At 49.7% G+C, this 21,495-nt stretch overlaps 1 protein-coding gene across 4 annotated transcripts in view; it reads left to right on the forward strand.

Moving 5' to 3' along the window:
• Nucleotides 1-21,495, forward strand: part of LOC132384011 (spectrin beta chain, non-erythrocytic 1-like) — a 444,742-nt gene that overhangs the window by 372,366 nt on the left and 50,881 nt on the right. For all 4 annotated transcript variants that reach the window (XM_059955276.1, XM_059955278.1, XM_059955275.1 and 1 more), the window contains 5 exons: nucleotides 83-307; nucleotides 2,033-2,122; nucleotides 4,832-5,110; nucleotides 7,587-7,717; nucleotides 13,770-13,974. In XM_059955276.1, coding sequence (XP_059811259.1) covers nucleotides 83-307; nucleotides 2,033-2,122; nucleotides 4,832-5,110; nucleotides 7,587-7,717; nucleotides 13,770-13,974 — 930 coding nt within the window. The remainder of the gene's footprint in view (nucleotides 1-82; nucleotides 308-2,032; nucleotides 2,123-4,831; nucleotides 5,111-7,586; nucleotides 7,718-13,769; nucleotides 13,975-21,495) is intronic.

Below are 21,495 nucleotides of genomic sequence, written 5' to 3' on the forward strand. Positions count from 1 at the left end.
AGAAGAGAGCATGGCCCAGGTGGTGGGTGGTTCTCCATGATGATGTTATAATTTCCTTTCTTCGTCCTGCCGTTTCTCACAGATGCTGGAGAATCAGATGCAGGTCCGGCAGAAGGAGCTGGAGGAGCTGAAGAACCAGGCGCAGGCCCTGGGGCAAGAGGACACGAACGTTGTGGAGATCGATGCCAAGCAGAGGAGGGTGGAGGAGAGATTCCAAGAGATGATGAGGCCTGTCGAGGAAAGGCGCAGAAATCTCCTGGCTTCCAAAGAGGGCCATCAGTTCAATCGGGATTTGGAGGATGAAATTGTAAGTTTCTCAGATCTGGCTTTACTCAATACATCCACTTTTTGCCTCCATAAAATAATGGATCCTGTGTTTCCACATACACATAAAGGAAGACTAGAGGCAGATTTAATTGTAATATTCAAAGCATCACACACAAATTGCTAGAGGAACTCAGCAGGTTAGGCTGACCGTCTGTACAGAAATTAATAAACGTTCGACGTTTCGGGCCGAGAGCCTTCTTCAGGACTGGAGAGGAAGGGGCGGTGGGGGGAGACGCCAGAATAAAAATGTGGGGGGGAGGTGGAGGAGGATAGGTGGAAGGTGATAGTGAGGCCAGTTGGGTGGGGAAAGGTCAAGGGCTGGAGAGGAAGAAATCTGACGGGAGAGGAGAGTGGACCATAGGAGAAAGGGAAGGAGGAGGGGGCCCGGGGGGGGGGGGGGAGTGATGGGCAAGCGAGAAGAGGCAAAAGGCCAGAGAGGGGAATCAAAGAGGGGAGAGGGAGGGAAAAAAATTACCAGAAAGAAAAACTGATATTCATGCCCTCAAGTTGGAGGCTACCCAGATGGAATATGAGGTCTTGCTCCTCCACCCTGAGGGTGGCCTCATCGCGGCACAAGAGGAAGCCATGGACCGACCTGTCGGAACGGGAATGGGAATTTTGGAATATTCAGAACTGAGCTGGGAAAAAAAAAATCAGCAGGGTTCTGGAGAGAGGGTGGGGAGTGTGGACTTGATAGCTTCCTTCCATTCTGTTACCTTTCTGGGAAAGCTATGCTTTCTTTAGTGAAGAGCGGGAGGCCATTGAAGTGTCATAAATGCCTGTGGGCATCACTAATGGCCAAGGGAAAGGACATCTGCCCTCCCTCCCCTGCCTGGACTGCATGCAGTTCCGGCTGTATATCTCTGTGTTGACTCTAAAATGTCCAGCATGGCTTTGAGTATAGTGTAGTTAATCTGGGAATTTTTATTTTTAATACAGCAATTCCCATAATCTGGCCCTCTCCCTGTCCTAAACACAAGAGGTTCTGTATATGCCAGTAATCTTGATCAAAGCCCCCAAAATCCTGGAGGAGCTTGGAAAGTCAGGCACTATCTGTGGAGGAGTGTTGGTGAAGGGTCTTGGCTCAACACTCTTGACTATTCACTATGCCTGACTTGCTGAATTCCTCCAGGATTCTGTGCGTGTTGGCCTCCTCTCTGTGCTGGGATTATCAATTACTACGCAAGCCCAAGATCTTAGGGGCAGGTTTCTGACCAGAGGCGTGGTTCCAGCAAAACCTGCATTCAACAAACCGAGGAGTCAAGCATTGACCTAACGTTTGAACTGCAGGTTTTGTTTCATCGCCAACCTAGCTAAAAATTGAGTCCTACTTTAGAGGAGGATTCAGTTGCATTTGTTTTAAATTGCTGTATTAAATGTGTTCAGAATCTTGCAAAATCATAATTGCTCTCTCTTCCCTCTCCCCTCTGTCTCTGCCCTCCTCCCCCCCTCCCCTCTCCCCCTCTCCTCCATACCTCCCTCCCTCCCTCCCTCCCTCTCCATCACCCCTCCCCCTCCCTTGCCATTGCCCTTCTCTCCCCCTCTCCTTCCTGCTCTCTCACCCCTCTCTCCCCCTCCTCTCCCCTCTCCTTCTCCATACCTCCCTCCCTCCATCCTTCTCTCTCCATCACCCCTCCCCCTCCCTCGCCCCTCACTCCCCCTCCCTCGCCCCTCTCACTCACTCCCCCTCTCCCCCACCCTCCAGCTGTGGGTTAATGAGCGGATGCCACTCGCTACCTCGACCGACCACGGAAACAACCTGCCAACGGTGCAGCTGCTCATTAAAAAGAACCAGGTGAGTCACGGGCTCGACCGGGGTCGCTTCCTTTTCACGAAAACCCTCCGCGTTTCCGCAAGACTTGCTCAACACCTGCTCCTGTACATCTGTTCCTCACTGAAGTAATTGCCCACGTGTGCCTCGGCTGACTCGTCGATACAGATACAGTGTGCAACCTTTGCTCTGCAAGGCCGCCAATTGCAGATTATTCTCATCCAGCTAATAATTACTTTCTCTGCCCTTCTGTGACACCGATGTAATTACCAGGCAAGGAGAGGGTGGTTTACACGGACATGGTGAAGGGGATTTCGGTATGTAATACTACAAACTGCAGGTTGATCAAACCAGTCCTCGTAGAGGGATCGGAAGTGGAGAGAGTGTTAAAGTCTCCAAGGACCTAACCTGATACCAGCATATCGATGCAGCTACAAAGAAGGCAAGACAGCGGCTATACTTCATTAGGAGTCTGAGGAGACCTGGTTTGTCACCTAAAACACTCGAAAAATTCCACAGATGTACCGTGGCGAATATTCTGACTGGCTGATATTGGGGGGGGCGGGGTGTTGCTACAGCACAGGATCGAAATAAGCTGCAGAGAGTTGAAAACTCAGTCAGCTCCATCATGGGCACCAGCCTCTGTAGTACCAGGACGTCTTTAAGGAGCAATGCCTCAAAAAGGTGGCATCCATCATTAAGGACCTCCACCACCCAGGATATACCCTCTTCTCATTGTTACCATCAGGGAGAAGGTACAGGAGCCTGAAGGCACACACTTAATGATTCAGGAACAGCTTCTTCCCCTCTGCCATCAGGGAGGAGGTACAGGAGCCTGAAGGCTCACACTCAGCAATTCAGGAACAGCTTCTTCCCCTCTGCCATGAGAATGGAGGTACAGGAGCCTGAAGACACACACTCAGTGATTCAGGAACAGCTTCTTCCCCTCTGCCATCAGGGAGGAGGTACAGGAGCCTGAAGACACACACTCAGTGATTCAGGAACAGCTTCTTCCCCTCTGCCATCAGGGAGGAGGTACAGGAGCCTGAAGACACACACTCAGCGATTCAGGAACAGCTTCTTCCCCTCTGCCATCAGGGAGGAGGTACAGGAGCCTGAAGACACACACACAGTGATTCAGGAACAGCTTCTTCCCCTCTGCCATCTGATTTCTGAATGGACATTGAACCCATGACCGCTACCTCACTACTTTTTATTTCTGTGGTGAATCTGAGGCAGTTGTGGAGGCCAGGTCACTGGGTATGTTTAAGGAAGAGGTTGATAAGTTTCTTGATTAGTCGGGGCATGAGGGGATACGGGGAGTAGGCAGGAGATTGGGGGCTGAGAGGGAAATGAATCAGCCGTGGTGAAATACAGAGATACAGTGCAGAATAGGCCCTTCCAGCTGGGACGCCCAGCAATCTCCTGATTTAATCCTAGTCTGATCTTGGGACAATTTACCTACAATTTACAACTTTCTGCAGCTTACTTTGATCCTGTGCAGTAACCACCTCCTCCGTACTGATGTAGCCAGTTAGAATGCTCTTTCCACACAGCGGTAGAAATTTCTGAGTATTTTTGGCCTCAAGCTCCTAATGAAATAAAGGAATGAGGTCATATCAAAATTGAGCAAGCACTAATGAAGTTAAACTGCAAGAGAAATAACAATTTTAGACTCTATTCCAACACCTTTTAACCGTTTTGGATGGGGCAGTCACAAATCGTAGCAAGTCCCATAAACAGTGAGATAAATGGGAAGCTACGGGCGTGGAACTGAGAACTTGCAGAAGTCAGAATCAAAAGCTGATCGGAAATAGCTCCAAGCTTGATTGAGCCGCCAACTGTTCAGAAGTTGGTTAAAGAGGCGCTGTTGGGCTGAAGGGTCAGGGTAATTATTTTTAATGTTGTATTCTAGATGGAGGTTGATAAATTTTTGAACATTGAGGGGATAGGAACCTGCAGTTCATGGACTTGAGGTACGGACTTCAGCCATGTCATGATCAGCAGAGCAGGCTCGATGACTTCGTCGAGCACCACCATCTGCCACGAAAATTGGGATTTGCCGGAGGCCACCCATTTTAATTCTCCTTTCCATTCCCATTCTGACATGTCAGTCTGTTGTTCTCTCTACTCCCTGCCACGATGAGGCCACGCAGGGGTTGAAAGAGCAACACCTTGCATTCTGTCTGGGTAGCCTCCAACCCGATGGCATGAGCATCAACTCTCCCATCAAGATTTCCCATTCTTGTTTCCTTGTCACACCCTGTCTCCTTACCTGGCCAGCACCTCCCTCTGGTGCTCCTCCCCCTTCCCCTTCCTCCATGGTCTTCCATCCTCTCCTATCAGACTCCCCCTGCTCCAGCCCTGTTTCTCTTTCACCAGTCAACTTCCCAGCTCTTTACTTCATTCCTTCCCCTTTCCCCGGTTTCACCCATCACCTGCCACCTTGTACTTCTTCTGTCCCCACCCCACCTCCTTACTCCGACTTCTTCACCCTTTCTGTCCAGTCCTGATGAAGGGTCTCGTCCCGAAACGTCGACTGTTCATTCCCATCCACAGATCTTCCCATCCTGCCGAGCTCTTCCACCGCATTGTGTGTATTGCACAGTACCTGCTGTGTCTGTGCGGATGGGGCTCGTGGCTTGTCCCTGCTCTCTGTTTAAATATCTTCACAATGATCGTAAAATGGGGGAACGGTGAGCAACAGCTGACACTTTCGTTCTGGCCCTCCAGACCCTTCAGAAGGAGATCCAGGGCCACCAGCCCCGAATAGACGACATCGCGGAGCACGGAGAGACGATGGCCAGAGCAGGGCGCATCGACTCAGAGGTGCTGCGAGCCCGCCTGGGGGACCTCCAGCAGATGTGGAGGCAGCTGAAAGAGGAGACGGACAGGCGCAACGATCGGCTGCAGGAATCCCAGAAGGCGCAGCAGTTTTATTTTGACGCCGCCGAGGCCGAGGCATGGATGGGCGAGCAAGAGCTTCATATGATGTCAGAAGAGAGGGCTAAGGTACCAAAAAAAATGCATCAAACAGTATACAGTTCAAAGAGATAACTTGCATTTTGCACCCACTCATTCGATAGTCGGGTGCCAGATGTACTGGTGCCCCCCCCCCCCCCCCCAGCAATCCGAAGGTAGAGCGTTCCTCTGAAACTGAAACCGTTTGTAAACCAAAATAGCAGTTACCATTCATTTATATGGGGAAAATTTTTGAGCGTTCCCAGACCCAAAAAATAACCTACCAAATCAAACCAAATAACACATAAAACCTGAAATAACACGAACATATAGTAAAAGCAGGAATGATATGATAAATATACAGCCTATGTAAAGTAGAAATATTGTATGTACGGTGTAGTTTCACTTATCAAACTCGGGAAGACAGCGAGCCAAAATCGAGTTGGAGGAAAAAAATCGGCACGTACACGCATGCGCACACAGCTCCCCGCACAAGGCTTCATGGTCGTAGTCTTTCTTGGGGTGAACACGTGTATAAAGCGGGCGTCTTTTTTTCATAAAAGCGAAAATCCTCTCTGGTTAGCGAAAACAGGTACTAAGGTAGGTCTTTTCGTAACAGTGAGCTGTCGTAAAGCGGACGTAAAAAAAATGGGGGCCCACCTGTATGTCGAAAATCAATTCTGGCATTTTTAAAACAGAATTTAATAGAGAGGAGCCAGGATCGCTTCCTTTGTCATGAAATGCTCTGTTGTGTTACTGCCAGTTTGTGACTGAGAGTGGGACCGTTTAAGGTGATCAGGGCTGGAATTGATGTTGAGATCATTCCCTCACTGGTTGGGGTGTGGGACCAAGAAAGAACTGCCACTGGACTTGACCATGAAGCGAAAATTGGCTGATCTTGGACCTAGCAAGCAGGTGCTGTCAAACGTTCCTGTGGATTAAGGGCTCCTGTAAACCTTGACACATTCCAAGGGAGCCCTTCAAATATTGTCCAGTTCCCAGGAAGCCCCTCAAGCATTGGATCCTCTCCCAGGGAGCCTCTGAAAACAATGTCCTTCCTCAGGGAAATCCCAGCAAATGTCGACGTGGCCTCATGGAGTCCCTCAAAAGTTGCCTCTCTTCCAGGCAGCATATTGTCCGTCTCCCAGGACCTCCTGCAAAAGTTGATGGTTATTCTGCAAGCTCCCACAGTCACTTCTCCTGAGGAACTCTGCAGTTCCCGGGAGACCCAGCGAGCATTGTCTTTTCTCCAGAAAACAATTGTCTTTTTCCAACAAGGCAAACATGATCTTTTCCCAAGACACTTCGCCAGAGTCCCTTGGGGCTCCTGTAAAGAATGCCCCTTCCTGGAAGTCCCTGTAAAGCTTGCCTAGTTCCCAGTAACCCAAACTAGCAAGGATGTGATGGGACGGTGTGGAGGGAGCTTCACTCTGTGTCTGACCCCGGGAGTGTGTGATGGGACGGTGCGGAGGGAGCTTCACTCTGTGTCTGACCCCGGGAGTGTGTGATGGGACGGTGTGGAGGGAGCTTCACTCTGTGTCTGACCCCGGGAGTGTGTGATGGGACGGTGTGGAGGGAGCTTCACTCTGTGTCTGACCCCGGGAGTGTGTGATGGGACGGTGTGGAGGGAGCTTCACTCTGTGTCTGACCCCGGGAGTGTGTGATGGGACGGTGTGGAGGGAGCTTCACTCTGTGTCTGACCCCGGGAGTGTGTGATGGGACGGTGCGGAGGGAGCTTCACTCTGTGTCTGACCCCGGGAGTGTGTGATGGGACGGTGTGGAGGGAGCTTCACTCTGTGTCTGACCCCGGGAGTGTGTGATGGGACGGTGTGGAGGGAGATTCACTCTGTGTCTGACCCCGGGAGTGTGTGATGGGACGGTGTGGAGGGAGCTTCACTCTGTGTCTGACCCCGGGAGTGTGTGATGGGACGGTGTGGAGGGAGCGCCATCTATTGTCCGACCCCGGGATACCTTGCAAGGAGACCTGGCCAAATAATCCATTCGGTGACCTTTGATGGTGCCTGCCTGCTACCTCACTTAAAAAAAGGAACAAATTTAGGAGTTCAGATGCCACGTTGTATATTTTGAGTCGGGGAGGTCAAGGTATACTCCACAGAACATCAACTCATTCATCGTAACGCACAGAATATGCTGGAGGAGCTCAGCGGGCCGGGCAGCATCTGTGGAGGGGAATAAACTGTTGATATTTCAGACTGAAAACTGATGAAGGGTCTTGGCCTGAACCAGCGGCTGTTTACTTCTCTCCGGAGATGCTGCCCGAATTGCTGAGTTCCTCCAGAATTCTGAGTGGATTTCCAGCGTCTGCAGAACCTCTCGTGTGTCGAGCTCATTTATTACGGTTGTTTTGTGTTATAATTTGCCTCTCCTGCGGTAGCCGGTTTGCCCCAGCTAATTCCCAGTTGCAGATACCGGGACGTCACTTGCAGGGGGCGGCATTCTGTTTGGGCGGGGTGTGTTTGTTGGCGAATCGTTCTCCAGTCTTAACGGCAATGTCTTGTGTGTAAAGGACGAGCAGAGTGCGATGGCAATGGTCAAGAAGCACCAGGTGGTGGAGCAGTCACTGGAGGACTACGCGCAAACCATCCACCAGCTCTCCAACCTCAGCAGGAACCTGGTAACAAACAGCCACCCTGAGAGGTCAGTGCCAACTCTGTACAGTGTGCGGTTTCCATTTCAGAGCCCCAGCTGCCGGGGCACGGACTAGAAGGGCTGAGATGGCCTATTTCTGTGCTGTAATTGTTATATGAAAGAAGCAATTGGTCTACCCATGTAGGTGTTGTGATTGCAAGAGAGTTTGTGACCTCTAGCAAGCGATTTAGCTCCGGACTACCAAAAGCCTTTCCATCTTCTACAAGGTCCAGTTTAGCGGTGTAGTTGCATGGAGGGCTGTATAGGAGGGAAAGGGTTGGATTGATTTGAGAGGAGGTTAAAAGGTCATCACAACAGGCCCATTGATCATCTTATTCGCTCACCCACCTTCAGCATTACAACGTGCCCGTAGAGTTTGCCATCAGCAGAATGCCCTGCAGTTACTTTGACCATAAGACCACAAACATAGGAGCAGAATTAGGCCATTCAGCCCACCGAGTCTGCTCCGCTGTTTCCTCATGACTGATTCGTCCCTCCTCTCCATAAACTTGGCACCTTTGCTGATCAAGAACATATAAACCTGCACTTAAAATTTACCAAATGACTTGGCCTCCACAGCCGTCTGTGGCAGTTAATTCCACACGTTCACCGCCTTCTGGCAAAAGAAATTCCTCATCATCTCTATACAAAAGGAACATCCTTATATTCTGAGGCTGTGCCCTCTGGTCCCCCACTGCAGGAAACATTCTCTCCACATCCACTCTGTTTAGGGCTTTCAATAAATGATAGATTTAAATGAGATTTCCCCCTTCGTTCTTCTAAACTCCAGCAAGTACAAGCCCAGTGCCATTGGTGCTCCTCGTGCACTAACCCCTTCAGTCCCAGGTATCATTCTCGTTCATCCTTCGAACCTTCTCCAATGCCAGCACATCCTTTCTTAGACAAGAGGCTTGAAACTGCTCACGATACTCCAAGTGCGATCTGCCCAATGCCTTATAAAGCCTCTTGCTTTTATATTCTAGTCCTTTCGAAATGAAGGCTAGCATTACCTAGACTACTCTTCCCGTACCTCTCAGATCGAGGACCTCTGTACCTTCGAAGACGAAGATGCCAATATGGGAACACCACATGACAGATTTCCCTCCGCCACCCTGACCTGGAAAAGTCCTCCTGTTTCTTCACTGCCGCAGTAATAGACAATAGACAATAGGTGCAGAAGTAGACCATTCGGCCCCTCGAGTCTGCACCGCCATTCTGAGATCATGGCTGATCATTCACTATCAATACCCAGTCCCTGCCTTGTCCCCATATCCCTTGATTCCCCTATCCATCAGATATCTATCTAGCTCCTTCTTGAAAGCATCCAGAGAATTGGCCTCCACCGTCTTCCGAGGTAGTGCATTCCACACCTGCACAACTCTCTGGGAGAAGAAGCTCTTCCTCAACTCTGTTTTAAATAACTGACCTCTTATTCTCAATCCATGCCCTCTGGTACTGGACTCTCCCAACATCTGGAACATATTTCCTGCCTCAATCCTATCAAATCCTTTAATTATCTTAAACGTTTCAATCAGATCCCCTCTCAATCTCCTCAATTCCAGCGTGTACAAGCCCAATCTCTCCAATCTCTCTGCGTAAGACAGCCCTGCCATCCCAGGAATCAACCTAGTGAATCTACGCTGCACTTCCTCAACTGCCAGAATGTCCTTCCTTAAACCTGGAGACCAAAACTGTACACAATATTCCAGGTGTGGTCTCACCAGGGCCCTGTACAAATGCAAAAGGACATCCTTGCTCTTGTACTCAATTCCCCTTGTAATAAAGGCCAACATTCCATTTGCCCTCTTCACTGCCTGTTGCACTTGCTCATTCACCTTCATTGACTGATGAACTAGGACTCCTAGGTCTCTTTGCATTTCTCCCTTACCTAACTCTACACCGTTCAGACAATACTCTGCCCTCTTGTTCCTGCTTCCAAAGTGGATAACTTCACATTTATTCACATTGAATGACATCTGCCAAGTATCTGCCCACTCACCCAGCCTATCCAAGTCTCCCTGTATTCTCCTAACGTCCTCTTCGCATATCACACTGCCACCCAGTTTAGTATCGTCAGCAAACTTGCTGATATAGTTTTCAATGCCCTCATCTAAATCATTGACATAAATCGTAAAGAGCTGTGGTCCCAATACAGAGCCCTGTGGTACCCCACTAGTCACCTCCAGCCAGTCCGAGAAACACCCATTCACTGCTACCCTTTGCTTTCTGTCTGCCAACCAGTTTTCTATCCATGTTGAAACCCTGCCCCCAATGCCATGAGCTCTGATTTTAGTCACCAATCTCCTATGTGGCACCTTATCGAATGCCTTCTGAAAATCTAGGTATACAACATCCACTGGCTTACCCTCGTCTAACATCCTTGTTACACCCTCAAAAAACTCCAACAGATTAGTCAAGCATGATTTGCCCTTGGTAAATCCATGCTGGCTCGGCCTAATCCTATTTCTGCCATCTAGATGTGCCACTATTTCATCCTTAATAATGGACTCAAGCATCTTCCCCACGACTGACATTAGGCTAATTAGGATAGTTCTCCGTTTTCTCCTTCCCTCCCTTCTTGAAAAGTGGGATAACATTAGCCACTCTCCAACCTTCAGGAACTGATCCTGAATCTAAGGAACATTGGAAAATGATTACCAATGCATCCGCAATTTCCTGAGCCACCACTTTTAGAACCCTCGGATGCAGACCATCTGGACCCGGGGATTTATTAGCCTTCAGTCCTACCAGTCTACTCATCACAGTTTCTTTCCTAATGTCAATCTGTCTCAATTCCTCTGATATCTTATGACCCATACATCTGGGAGATTGCTTGTGTCCTCCCTGGTGAAGACAGATCTAAAGTACGCATTAAATTCTGTTGCCATTTCCCTGTTTCCCATAACAATTTCTCCCAATTCATTCTTCAAGGGGCCAACATTGTTCTTAACTATCTTCTTTCTCTTCACATAGCTAAAAAAGCTTTTGCTATCCCCTTTTATATTCCTGGCTAGACTGAGCTCATACCTGATTTTTTCTCTCCGTATTGCTTTTTTAGTTAAGATCTGCTGCTCCTTAAAACTTTCCCAATCATCTGTATTCCCACTCATCTTAGCCCTGTCATACTTCTTTTTCTTTAATGCTATACAATCTCTGACTTCCTTTGTCAACCACTGTGGCCCCTTCCCCCTCTTTGAATCCTTCCTTCTCATTGGTATGAACTGCTTTTGCATCTTTTGTATTATGCCCAAGAATATCTGCCACTGCTGATCCACTGTCTTTCCTGCCAGGGCATCCGCCCATTTAACTTTGGCCAGCTCATTCCTCATGGCTCTGTAGTCTCCTTTATTTAATTGCAACACTGACACCTCTGATCTGCCCTTATCCCTCTCAAATTGTAGATAAAAACTTATCATGTTATGATCACTACTTCCTAATGGCTCCTTTACTTCAAGATCACTTATCAATTCCTGTTCATTACACATCACCAAGTCCAAAATAGCCTCGTTCCTGGTTGGCTCAAGCACAAGCTGTTCCAAAAATACATCCCTTAGACACTCCACAAACTCCCTATCCTGGGGTCCAGCACCTGCTCCCAGTTCACCTGCATGTTGCAATCTCCCATAACGACTACATTACCTTTAGCACATGCCAATGTTAACTCCCTAATCAACTTGTACCCAATATCCACGCTACTGTTTGGGGGCCTGTACACAACACCCATTAGGGTCTTTTTACCCTTGCTGTTCCTCAGCTCAATCCACACAGACTCTACTTCCCCGTTCCCAAGTCACCTCTTGCTAAGGACTGAATCTCATTCCTTACCAACAGGGCCACCCCACCCCCTCTTCCCATATTTCTGTCTCTACGATAGCACGTATACCCTAGTACACTCAATTCCCAGGCCTGATCCCCTTGCAGCCATGTCTCCGTTATCCCAACAATATCGTAGTTCCCCATTTTCATCTGAGCTTCAAGCTCATCTGCCTTATTTCTGACACTACGTGCATTCAAGTATAGAATTCTTAGCCCATTCCTCCTCTCTTTGCTTAAAAGACTGTCTACTGTACCTAACCCAGCTCCTTGAACTTCCATCGGGCTAATTGCACCCTGAATTTTGATGACCTTCTCAAGATTACCCAAACCTTCTACACATTTAATCCCATGCTCCTTCTGACCAACCCTCTGGATCTGGATCCCTGCCCCCTGCACATCTAGTTTAAACCCCCCTATCAGCACTGGCAAACACTCCTGCAAGAATGCTAATACCCCTCCGGTTCAGATGTAGACCGTCCCTTCGAAACAGATCCCAATGTCCCTGGAACAAAGACCAATTATCCAAAAACCTGAACCCTTCCTTCCTGCACCATGCTCTCAGCCTCATATTAATGTGCATAATCATTCTATTCTTCGCCTCACTCGCACGTGGCACAGGTAGCAATCCCGAGATTGTCACCCTGGAGGTCCTGCCTTTCAGCTTCACTCCTAACTCCCTGAACTCTCTAAGCAGGACCCCCTCACTCACCTTACCTACATCGTTGGTCCCTACATGGACCACTACATCTGGGTTCATGCCCTCGTTCTCAAGAATAGCCTGCACCCGATCTGAGATGTCCCGGACCCTGGCACCAGGGAGGCAACATACCATCCGAGACTCCCGATCTGCCCCACAAAATCTCCTATCTGCCCCCCCGACTATAGAATCCCCTAAAACTATCGCTCTCTTCTCTTCCCTCCTCCCCTTTCTAGTTGAGGGTTCAACCTCTGTGCCAGAGGCAGGACCACGACAACTCATTCCTGGTAGGTCATCCCCATCAACAGTATCCAGTACGGTATACTTATTGTTAATGGGAATGGCCGCAGGGGTGCTCTGCTATCTCTGCCTGCTCCCCCTGCCTCTCTGGACCGTCACCCATCTGCCTAAATCTTAATAGCATTGTTAGAAACCCCTGTTTTTTTTTATATAAATTCTTCTTATTAGATTTGTAGTCTTTAACAAACATATGTATTTTGCACAGCATGTGGTGGTTCATCCTCAACTGGCAGAAAGCGGCATGGCAGCTAAACTAACGGTTTATCACCATTCTCAGTTTTCATTGGCTAAGTATTAGCACCTGACCCGCATGATGTATTACATAGCCTGTTTACTAGTTTGTTTCCATCTAAGGAATTCCTCATCTCAATTATAAAAGTGATGGCTATTTCAGAGACGCCATCTTTTATTCTTTTCTATCTTTTTGTCTCCACATTCTTTGTGTTGTGGAAAAGGTATTACTCGGACACGAAGGGAGATAGCTTTTGAAAGTCTTTATTATGAAATTATACGTATCAACCTCTTAAAGCAGAGTTCTTGAGACTCTCCCTGACTACACAGACTTTTCTCATTATATAGGCATAGTGTATGTTATCAAAAGCTTCCAAGCACGTTTGTGAAATACAGCACGCAAGCAGATAATTCCTTTGCTCGATAATCAGGTTACTATTTTCCTTACCTATTCGAAGCTACTTCTGCCCTCAGCTTTGAAGCTGGAACAATTACACAGTTCAAGTATAGAAGAAACAGAACATCACTTGATTTTGTTTTGATTACTCCTGCTCAAGCTAGTTAGCCCTTTACAGCAGTCCTGCAGGAACAGGTTAAGGCTGCTGTGGGGAAAAAAAACTCTTTAACCCCTTAGTATCTAGCTAGTAACAAAATCTCTTCCACACTTTGCCTCTCAGCGCCGTTCCTCAGCTCTTTATTTAGTTTGCTTAGGATCTGTATGTTTGTTTGTACGTTAAAAGAAGCGGCCATCAGAATTAAGACGGCTTGTGATTCCTGACTCCCTAAAGGGTCAGAAAGTAAGTAGAGACTCAATAGCGTCTTGAGAGCACTTAGCCCACGTTGACAGTAACTGTTCACCACCACCATCACCACAGAGGCTACAGACTCCAGTCTCACGGGCACCCTTAACCTCTAAATAAATCGGAGCAAAATATGATGGATGCCGGCAAAACCGTTGGTCTGAACGTTACAGTAACTGCGGATTTCAGACTCACTTGAGAACTTTCTCCCGCGCAGTGACCGGATTACCTTGAGGCAGTCGCAGGTGGACAAGCTGTACGCCGGCCTGAAGGATCTGGCGGAGGAGCGGAGGGAGAAGCTGCAGGAGCGCCTGCGGCTCTGCCAGCTCAAGCGGGAGGTGGACGACTTAGAGCAGTGGATCGCCGAGCGGGAGGTCGTGGCGGGCTCCCACGAGCTGGGACAGGACTATGAGCACGTCACCGTAAGTAACGAAGTGCCTTCTTTAAACACCTCCCCTCCCGTCCACTCCGTTTCTAATTGACAGATTGAGATGAGAACAAGGGCTGAGCGTTTGTTTTAATCCTTTTGCAGTCACCCACCTTATATTTCAAATTTCAAAGTATAATTTATTTCCAGGAGTTGATTCCTAATGGGGTTTTTTTTCTTTTTCCTTCTCTTAGTGGGTTTTCTTTTTTTTTAGTAAGTTGGGGTTCTCTTTTTTTTCCTTCTTTTCTTTATAAAAAGTAGTTTTTTCATTATCATATATTATCCTTTTTTTGATAAGTTTTTTTTCTCAGCTTCATTAATTGTGTATATATCAACTTGTTGAAGTTTTGTATCATTTTATAGCTGTAGAAAATCATGTATCAATAAAAAGATTCTAAAAATGAAAATTTGTTATGAAGAGTGCATGCACGTCACCAGATACAACCCTGAGATTCTGTTTCCTGCAGGCATGCTCAGCAAATCTACGGAACAGAACTTGTAAACGGGATCAATGAGCAACAAACTGTGCAAATGCAAATATCAATAAATAGCGATAAGCAATGAGAGCATGAAATAGCAGGATAAAGTGTGGGAACACCAGAAGTAGAATGAGTGTAGTTACCCCCTTTTGTTCAAGAGGGGTAGTAACCATTGGTGCGAGCCCTGATCTCCAGTCACTTCCTGATTGACTCCACTGTTCGGTGTTCTTACAGCCCAAAGCCACCTCATCCATTGACAGTGCACCGAATCAGGTGGATTACGAGAATGTGGCGAGCGCGTGTGCGGCCGACCGATTGCACAGTGAATCGATTTGGCCTCCTATGTGCAATCCCTCTTGGGCACGGGCTTGCAAGGGCATGTGCCTTTTGGCCACACCGTAAGTTGCCCTGCGCATACTGTTACTTAACACGACTCAAGTAAAGAAATATTTATACTATTCAGTTGTAGTTCTCGCTCCGTACGTACGTAACACCCAGGGTGCTGGTGGTGTTGACCAGATCACCTCCAATTGCATCGTGAGCTTGTTGGACCTTTTCCGAGGTCAAGCACGTTGATGTTCGCGGAGTCACCTGGTAAGACGGCGGATTTCCTCTAGTAAAAAGCGTTGGCGGACAGAATAGTGTTTGCTGCAACCAGGTGGTTTTGTGCCCGCTGTGAATGTGACTGACAGCTTTGTCTCCCTATTTTCAACTCGTGTCTTTAGATCAATATTAGAAGCCTCTGGATATTAGTCCAGTTTTTATTTAGCGATACGGCACAGTAACAGACCCTTCCGGCCAATTACACACAAGACCAAGTAACCTACTGACCCGTCTGTACGTCTTTGGAATGTGGGAGGAAAGTGGAACACATTAGTGTAGTGGTTAGCACGACGCCTCATAGTGCCAGTGACCCGTTCAGTTCCCGCCGTTGCCTGCGCGGAGTTAGCACGTTCTCCCGGTGACTGTGCGGGTTTTCTCCCACAGTCCAAAGACGTCGATTGGTCATTGGTCGATTGGTCATTGTCCCATAATTAGCAGCCAGTGATGCTCCGATCACCGGGAAAGCAGCCGGCGCCCTGGCTGCCCCTTTAACTGGCCTCCGCCGGATCTCGTGATGTTCTCGGCTCTCTGCCGGATCGTGGGGGGCAGGGGGTGGAGATGGTGGGTGCACATCTGTGGGGAACGGGTACGGGGAGCAGTCTGTGGGAACTGGTGCTGGGGGGGGGGGGGGTGAGTCTGTGGGGAACTTTGTTGAGTGAAAGTGGCTTTTTCTCCTGAGAGGTGACCTGATAGAGGTGTATAAGATGATGAGAGGCATTGATCGTGTCGACAGTCAGAGGCTTTGCCCCAGGGTAGAAATGGCTAGCACAAGAGGACACAGTTTTAAGGTGCTTGGAAGTAGGTACAGAGGAGATGTCAGGGGTAAGTTTTTTACTCAGAGAGTGGTGAGTGCGTGGAATAGACTGCCAGCGACGGTGGTGGAGGCGGATACGATAGGATCTTTTAAGAGTCTCCTGGATGGATTCATGGAGCTTAGAAAAATAGAGGGCTAATGGTAACCCTGGGTAATTTCTAAAGTAAGTACATGTTCGGCACAGCTTTGTGGGCCAAAGGGCCTGTATTGTGCTGTAGGTTTTCTATGTTTCTATTAGCCGAGGGTTAAACTGGGGGTTGCTGGACTTGAAGGGCCAGAAGGGCCGTATTCCACACTGTATCCCAGTAAATAAATACACGGACAAGGACTTCTGCTCTAGGTGCCCTGAGCAACAATGTCAGAATGCCCTTGGCGTGCATTTCTGCCTAGCGTTGCTGGATAAGCAGCTGAATATTCCCACTCGAAGAAAAACAGGAGACCGTTAACCAAATGGGTTCAGTTACTCGTTCACTCCAATTATTAAAATGCTCATCAATTCGTAGTCATCAGCATATTACAGAGAAGAGCTGACTGCAGAGCAAGGCACAGGGCTATTTTGATTCTTCTTCACTGAGAAAATTGGAACTGCAGTAAAAGATCAGGCACGTAGGTCGTTTCCTTCAGAAATGTATGTGGTGAACACAACTGCGGGAGGCTGAGGTATGCTGAGTGGGGAGGAAATACCACTGGGCAGGAAGGATGATAACTGGGGGGGGGGCATAGATTTAAGATCATAGAGGGCAAAAAAGAAATCTCACTCCAAGAGTCGGGCAGATCAGGAACCCACTCTGAGACAGTGCTGCTCGTCGTCACATTTATGAGCACAGTAATGTTCCTAGAACCAGTGGCCGCAACTTTCATCTCATGTTCTCGATATTTGTTGCTCATTTAAAAAAATTATTATTATTTCTAATTTATGCATTTGCAGAGTTTGTTGTCTAATGCACTGTGGTGGAACGCCCTAGTTGGGCAGTCTTTCATTGAGTCTGCTGTGGTTGTTGTTCTATAGACTTGTTGAGTTTGCCTACAAGGACATGATTCTCAGTGTTGTTTATGGTGACATCTGCGTACTTTGAGAATTAGATTTACTTTGAATTGGAAATGCATAATGTGCTGGAGGAGGTCAGGCAGCCGACCTTTCAGTCCCAGACCCGATGAAGGGCCTGGGCCCAAAACGTCGACTGTTCATTTAATCCCGTCACGATCGCTGCCTGAACCTCCAGCACGTCAAGATTCCATTACCAAAGAATGTGTCAATCACACAACCTTGAAATTTGCTTGCCCACGGGGAGCCACGAAGCAAGAAACCTGAAAGAACCCAATCTAAAGGGAAAAAAATGTAGACCAACACTCAATGCACAAGGAAAAAAAAAATACAAGTCATTGTGTGTATCGCTCTAGATTTCCAGCATTTGTGTCTTTGAACTGGATATGCTGTAACCCATGGGTTATATAGCTGAATGATATAATCGAAAATCAGACTAAAATTGGGGATTAAAATTAACCTGGGCAGGTCACCCCCAAGTTACGAATGGGTTCCACGTTCACAGATATTCATCAGTATAAAAATACACAAAATCACTTGATATGGCTAACCCTCCCTCTGCAGTAATGTAATGGACGGTGTTCTTTTATCACGTCTAATTAACATGATTTTTTAAAACTGTTTTCCCCTGCCCGCTTTACAATGGTACAGAATCAAGATGTCCCCCGCACAATGACTGGTTCCTCTGAGCTTGCAGTACAAGAGAATGTTACATTGTGTAGTAGAGTGTTATTACACAAGTTATCAATAAGCGATTGCTTGTCAGCTTATAAAAGAAATTCTCTCAAGTGGCCTCCCATCATAAAACAGGGGGTTTTCTTAAGACACAATGGTGTCTGATTACTGCAAGGTAATGTAAGCAGCTCCGACACAAACATGAAAACTCGCTCTGGATTTTCCGTCATCTGCAGAATCTAAACACGAGGAAGTCTGCAAGTGCTGGAAATCCAGAGCAGCACGCACGGAGTGCGGGAGGAACTCAGCAGACCAGGCAGCTTCCATGGAGGTGAATAAGCAGTCGACGTTTCGGGATGGGCCCCACCTTCAGGACTGGAAAGGAAGGGGGGGGGGAGAATTTTTTTTTTAAAAAAGGTTGGGAGGAGGGGATGGAGGATATCAAGAAGGTGATAGGTGAATCTCACCCCTTTTTCAGTCCCGAAGAAGGGTCTCGGCCCAAAAAGTCGATTTTTTATTCATTTCCATAGATGCTACCTGGCTTGTTGAGTTCCTCTGGTATTTTGTGTGTGCGCAGATTTGCAGAATACTGTGAGTTACATGTAAACAAGATCTTTCTCAAGCTGATTCTCATTTGAATTCGGTATTTATGGCAGCTTATTTATATGGATGGGGTTGTGGCGGCTCATTTCCTAGCGTATGCGAACCGACTCACAATTAGATAGCCTACGGGGGTTTGCGAGCACAGAGCTTTGGAGCCTCTTCGCCATGGGAGGCCGGTTGACAGAGGCTTAAAAGTGAGGCTGAAGTTTTCGAATAAAGTTTTTCCTTCGACTGCAGTTACCGACTCCGTGTCGTAATTTTAGCGCTGTTTGTAGCACACCGCTACAATTGGTGACCCCGACGGTCCAAACGATTTTTGGACCTGAAATGACCGACCCCGCCTCTGTTCATGCGGTTTCGTTGACACTGCCGGGTTTCTGGACACAGCGCCCGGACCTATGGTTCCAGCAAGCCGAAGCCCAATTCCACGTTCGCCGGATCACCTCAGAAGACACCCGCTACTACTACGTGGTGGGCTCCCTCGACCAGGACACAGCTGCCCAGGTCGCGGAGTTCGTACAGTCGCCCCCGGCAGACGGCAAGTACACGGAATTCAAAGCCCTGCTCCTCAGGACTTTCGGACTCTCACGGCGCGAGCGGGCTGCCCGTTTACTGCACCTGAATGGCTTGGGAGACAGACCTCCATCGGCTTTAATGAACGAGATGTTGTCTCTGGCCGAGGGACACACAGGCCTCATGTTTGAGCAGGCATTCCTGGAGCAGCTGCCCGAGGACATACGCCTGCTGCTGTCCGACGCGGATTTCAGTGACCCCCGGAAGGTGGCAGCCCGGGCGGACTTGCTGTGGAACGCCAATAAGGTGAGCGGGGCGTCCATCGCACAGATCACCCAGCCACGCTCCCGGCAGCAAACCAGTCCAGGCCCGGCCGCAGAGCCCACTAACCCCCGGCCCAATGACCACTGGTGCTTCTACCACCAGCGGTGGGGCGCAGAAGCCCGCCGTTGCCGCCCGCCCTGCAAGTTCCCGGGAAACGCCAGGGCCAGCCGCCGCTGATGGCTACGGCGGCTGGCCATCGGGATAGCCTCCTGTATGTGTGGGATAGCAGGTCGGGACGCCGCTTTTTGGTCGATACTGGGGCTGAGGTCAGCGTTTTACCTCCGACAAGTTACGACACTCGCAGCAGGGCACCGGGTCCCCCCCTGAGGGCCGTGAATGGCAGCACAGTAAGGACCTATGGCACCCGTCAGGTGCAGCTACAGTTCGGCCCCAGCCAGTTCACGTGGGACTTCACACTGGCCGCCGTAGCCCAACCGCTTCTGGGTGCGGATTTTTTGCGAGCTCACAGCCTGCTGGTTGACCTGCCCAGGAAGAGACTGGTACACGCCGAGACCTTTCAGACGTTCTCCCTGGGCGCGGCCCAGTTGCCAGCCCCTCACCTCGGCTCCATCACGCTGTCCGACAACGACTTCACCAGGGTCCTGGCGGAGTTCCCATCGGTTCTGGCACCGCAGTTCACAGCAGCCATGCCCAGGCACGGCGTACAGCACCACATCCCGACACAGGGACCACCCCTCCATGCCCGTGCTCGGCGGCTTCCCCCGGACAAGCTCCGACTGGCGAAGGAGGAGTTCCAGAGAATGGAGGAATTGGGGATCATCCGGCGGTCCGACAGCCCCTGGGCTTCCCCCCTGCACATGGTGCCCAAAGCGACGGGGGGCTGGAGACCGTGCGGCGACTACCGCAGGCTGAACGAGGCTACCACACCGGACCGCTACCCTGTGCCGCACATTCAGGACTTTGCGGCAAACCTGCACGGCGCCCGGATCTTCTCCAAGGTCGACCTTGTCCGAGGGTACCATCAAATCCCGATGCATCCTGACGACGTCCCCAAGACGGCTCTCATCACCCCGTTTGGCCTCTTCGAGTTCCTCCGCATGCCGTTCGGCCTGAAGAATGCCGCACAGACGTTCCAGCGGTTAATGGACGCGGTGGGACGGGACCTGGACTTCGCGTTCATCTATTTGGATGACATCCTCATAGCCAGCGGCAGTCGTCAGGAGCATCTGTCCCACCTCCGTCAACTCTGCGCCCGACTGAGTGAGTACGGTCTTATAATCAACCCTGCCAAATGCCAGTTCGGACTTGATACCATTGACTTCCTGGGCCACAGGATTACTAAAGACGGGGCAACCCCTCTGCCCGCTAAGGTAGATGCGGTCCGCCACTTCCCCCGACCCACCACGGTCAAAGGCCTTCAGGAATTCGTAGGTATGGTCAATTTCTACCGCCGCTTCCTCCCTTCAGCTGCCCGGATCATGCGCCCCCTGTTCGCCCTGATGTCGGGTCCGAGCAAGGACATTACCTGGGACGAGGAGTCCGCCGCCGCTTTCGTTCAAACGAAGGAAGCTTTGGCTGACGCCGCAATGCTAGTACATCCCAGAATGGACACCCCTACCGCCCTCACAGTGGACGCATCAAACACGGCAGTCGGTGGGGTGCTGGAGCAGCTCATCGCAGGTCGCTGGCAACCCCTGGCGTTTTTCAGCAAACACCTGCGGCCACCCGAGCTCAAGTACAGTGCTTTTGACCGGGAACTGTTGGCGCTCTACCTGGCAATCCGGCATTTCAGGTACTTCCTAGAAGGTCGGCCCTTCACCGCGTTCACGGACCACAAACCGCTTACCTTTGCGTTTACGAAAGCATCCGACCCCTGGTCATCCCGCCAGCAACGCCACCTGTCCTACATCTCTGAATACACAACGGATGTCCGGCACGTCTCGGGTAAGGACAATGTCGTGGCGGATGCGCTCTCTCGCCCTACCGTTCATGCCCTTTCCCAAGGGGTAGACTTTGAGGCACTGGCAGAGGCACAGCAGGTAGATGAGGAGATTCCGAGTTACAGGACTGCAGTCTCTGGTTTGCAGCTCCAGGACCTCCCCGTGGGCCCAGGTGAGAGGACCCTACTCTGTGACGTCGCCACCAACCAGCCCCGTCCGGTCGTCCCCGCAGCCTGGCGGCGACGTGTTTTCGACTCCATTCATAACTTGGCGCATCCCTCCATCCGGACAACTGTCCGGATGGTTTCCAGCAGGTTCGTTTGGCACGGACTCCGCAAACAGGTCCGTGAATGGGCCAGGACGTGCATGCACTGCCAGACGGCCAAGGTTCAGCAGCACACCAAAGCCCCACCGCAGCAGTTCCATCCCGCCCACCGGCGTTTCGACCACATTCATGTGGATATCGTGGGCCCCCTGCCAGTGTCGCGCGGAGCGCGTTACCTCCTGACTATCGTGGACCGGTTCACAAGATGGCCAGAGGCGGTCCCGCTCACCGACA

This window comes from Hypanus sabinus, chromosome 31, assembly GCF_030144855.1.
Source record: "Hypanus sabinus isolate sHypSab1 chromosome 31, sHypSab1.hap1, whole genome shotgun sequence".
NCBI lineage: Eukaryota > Metazoa > Chordata > Chondrichthyes > Myliobatiformes > Dasyatidae > Hypanus > Hypanus sabinus.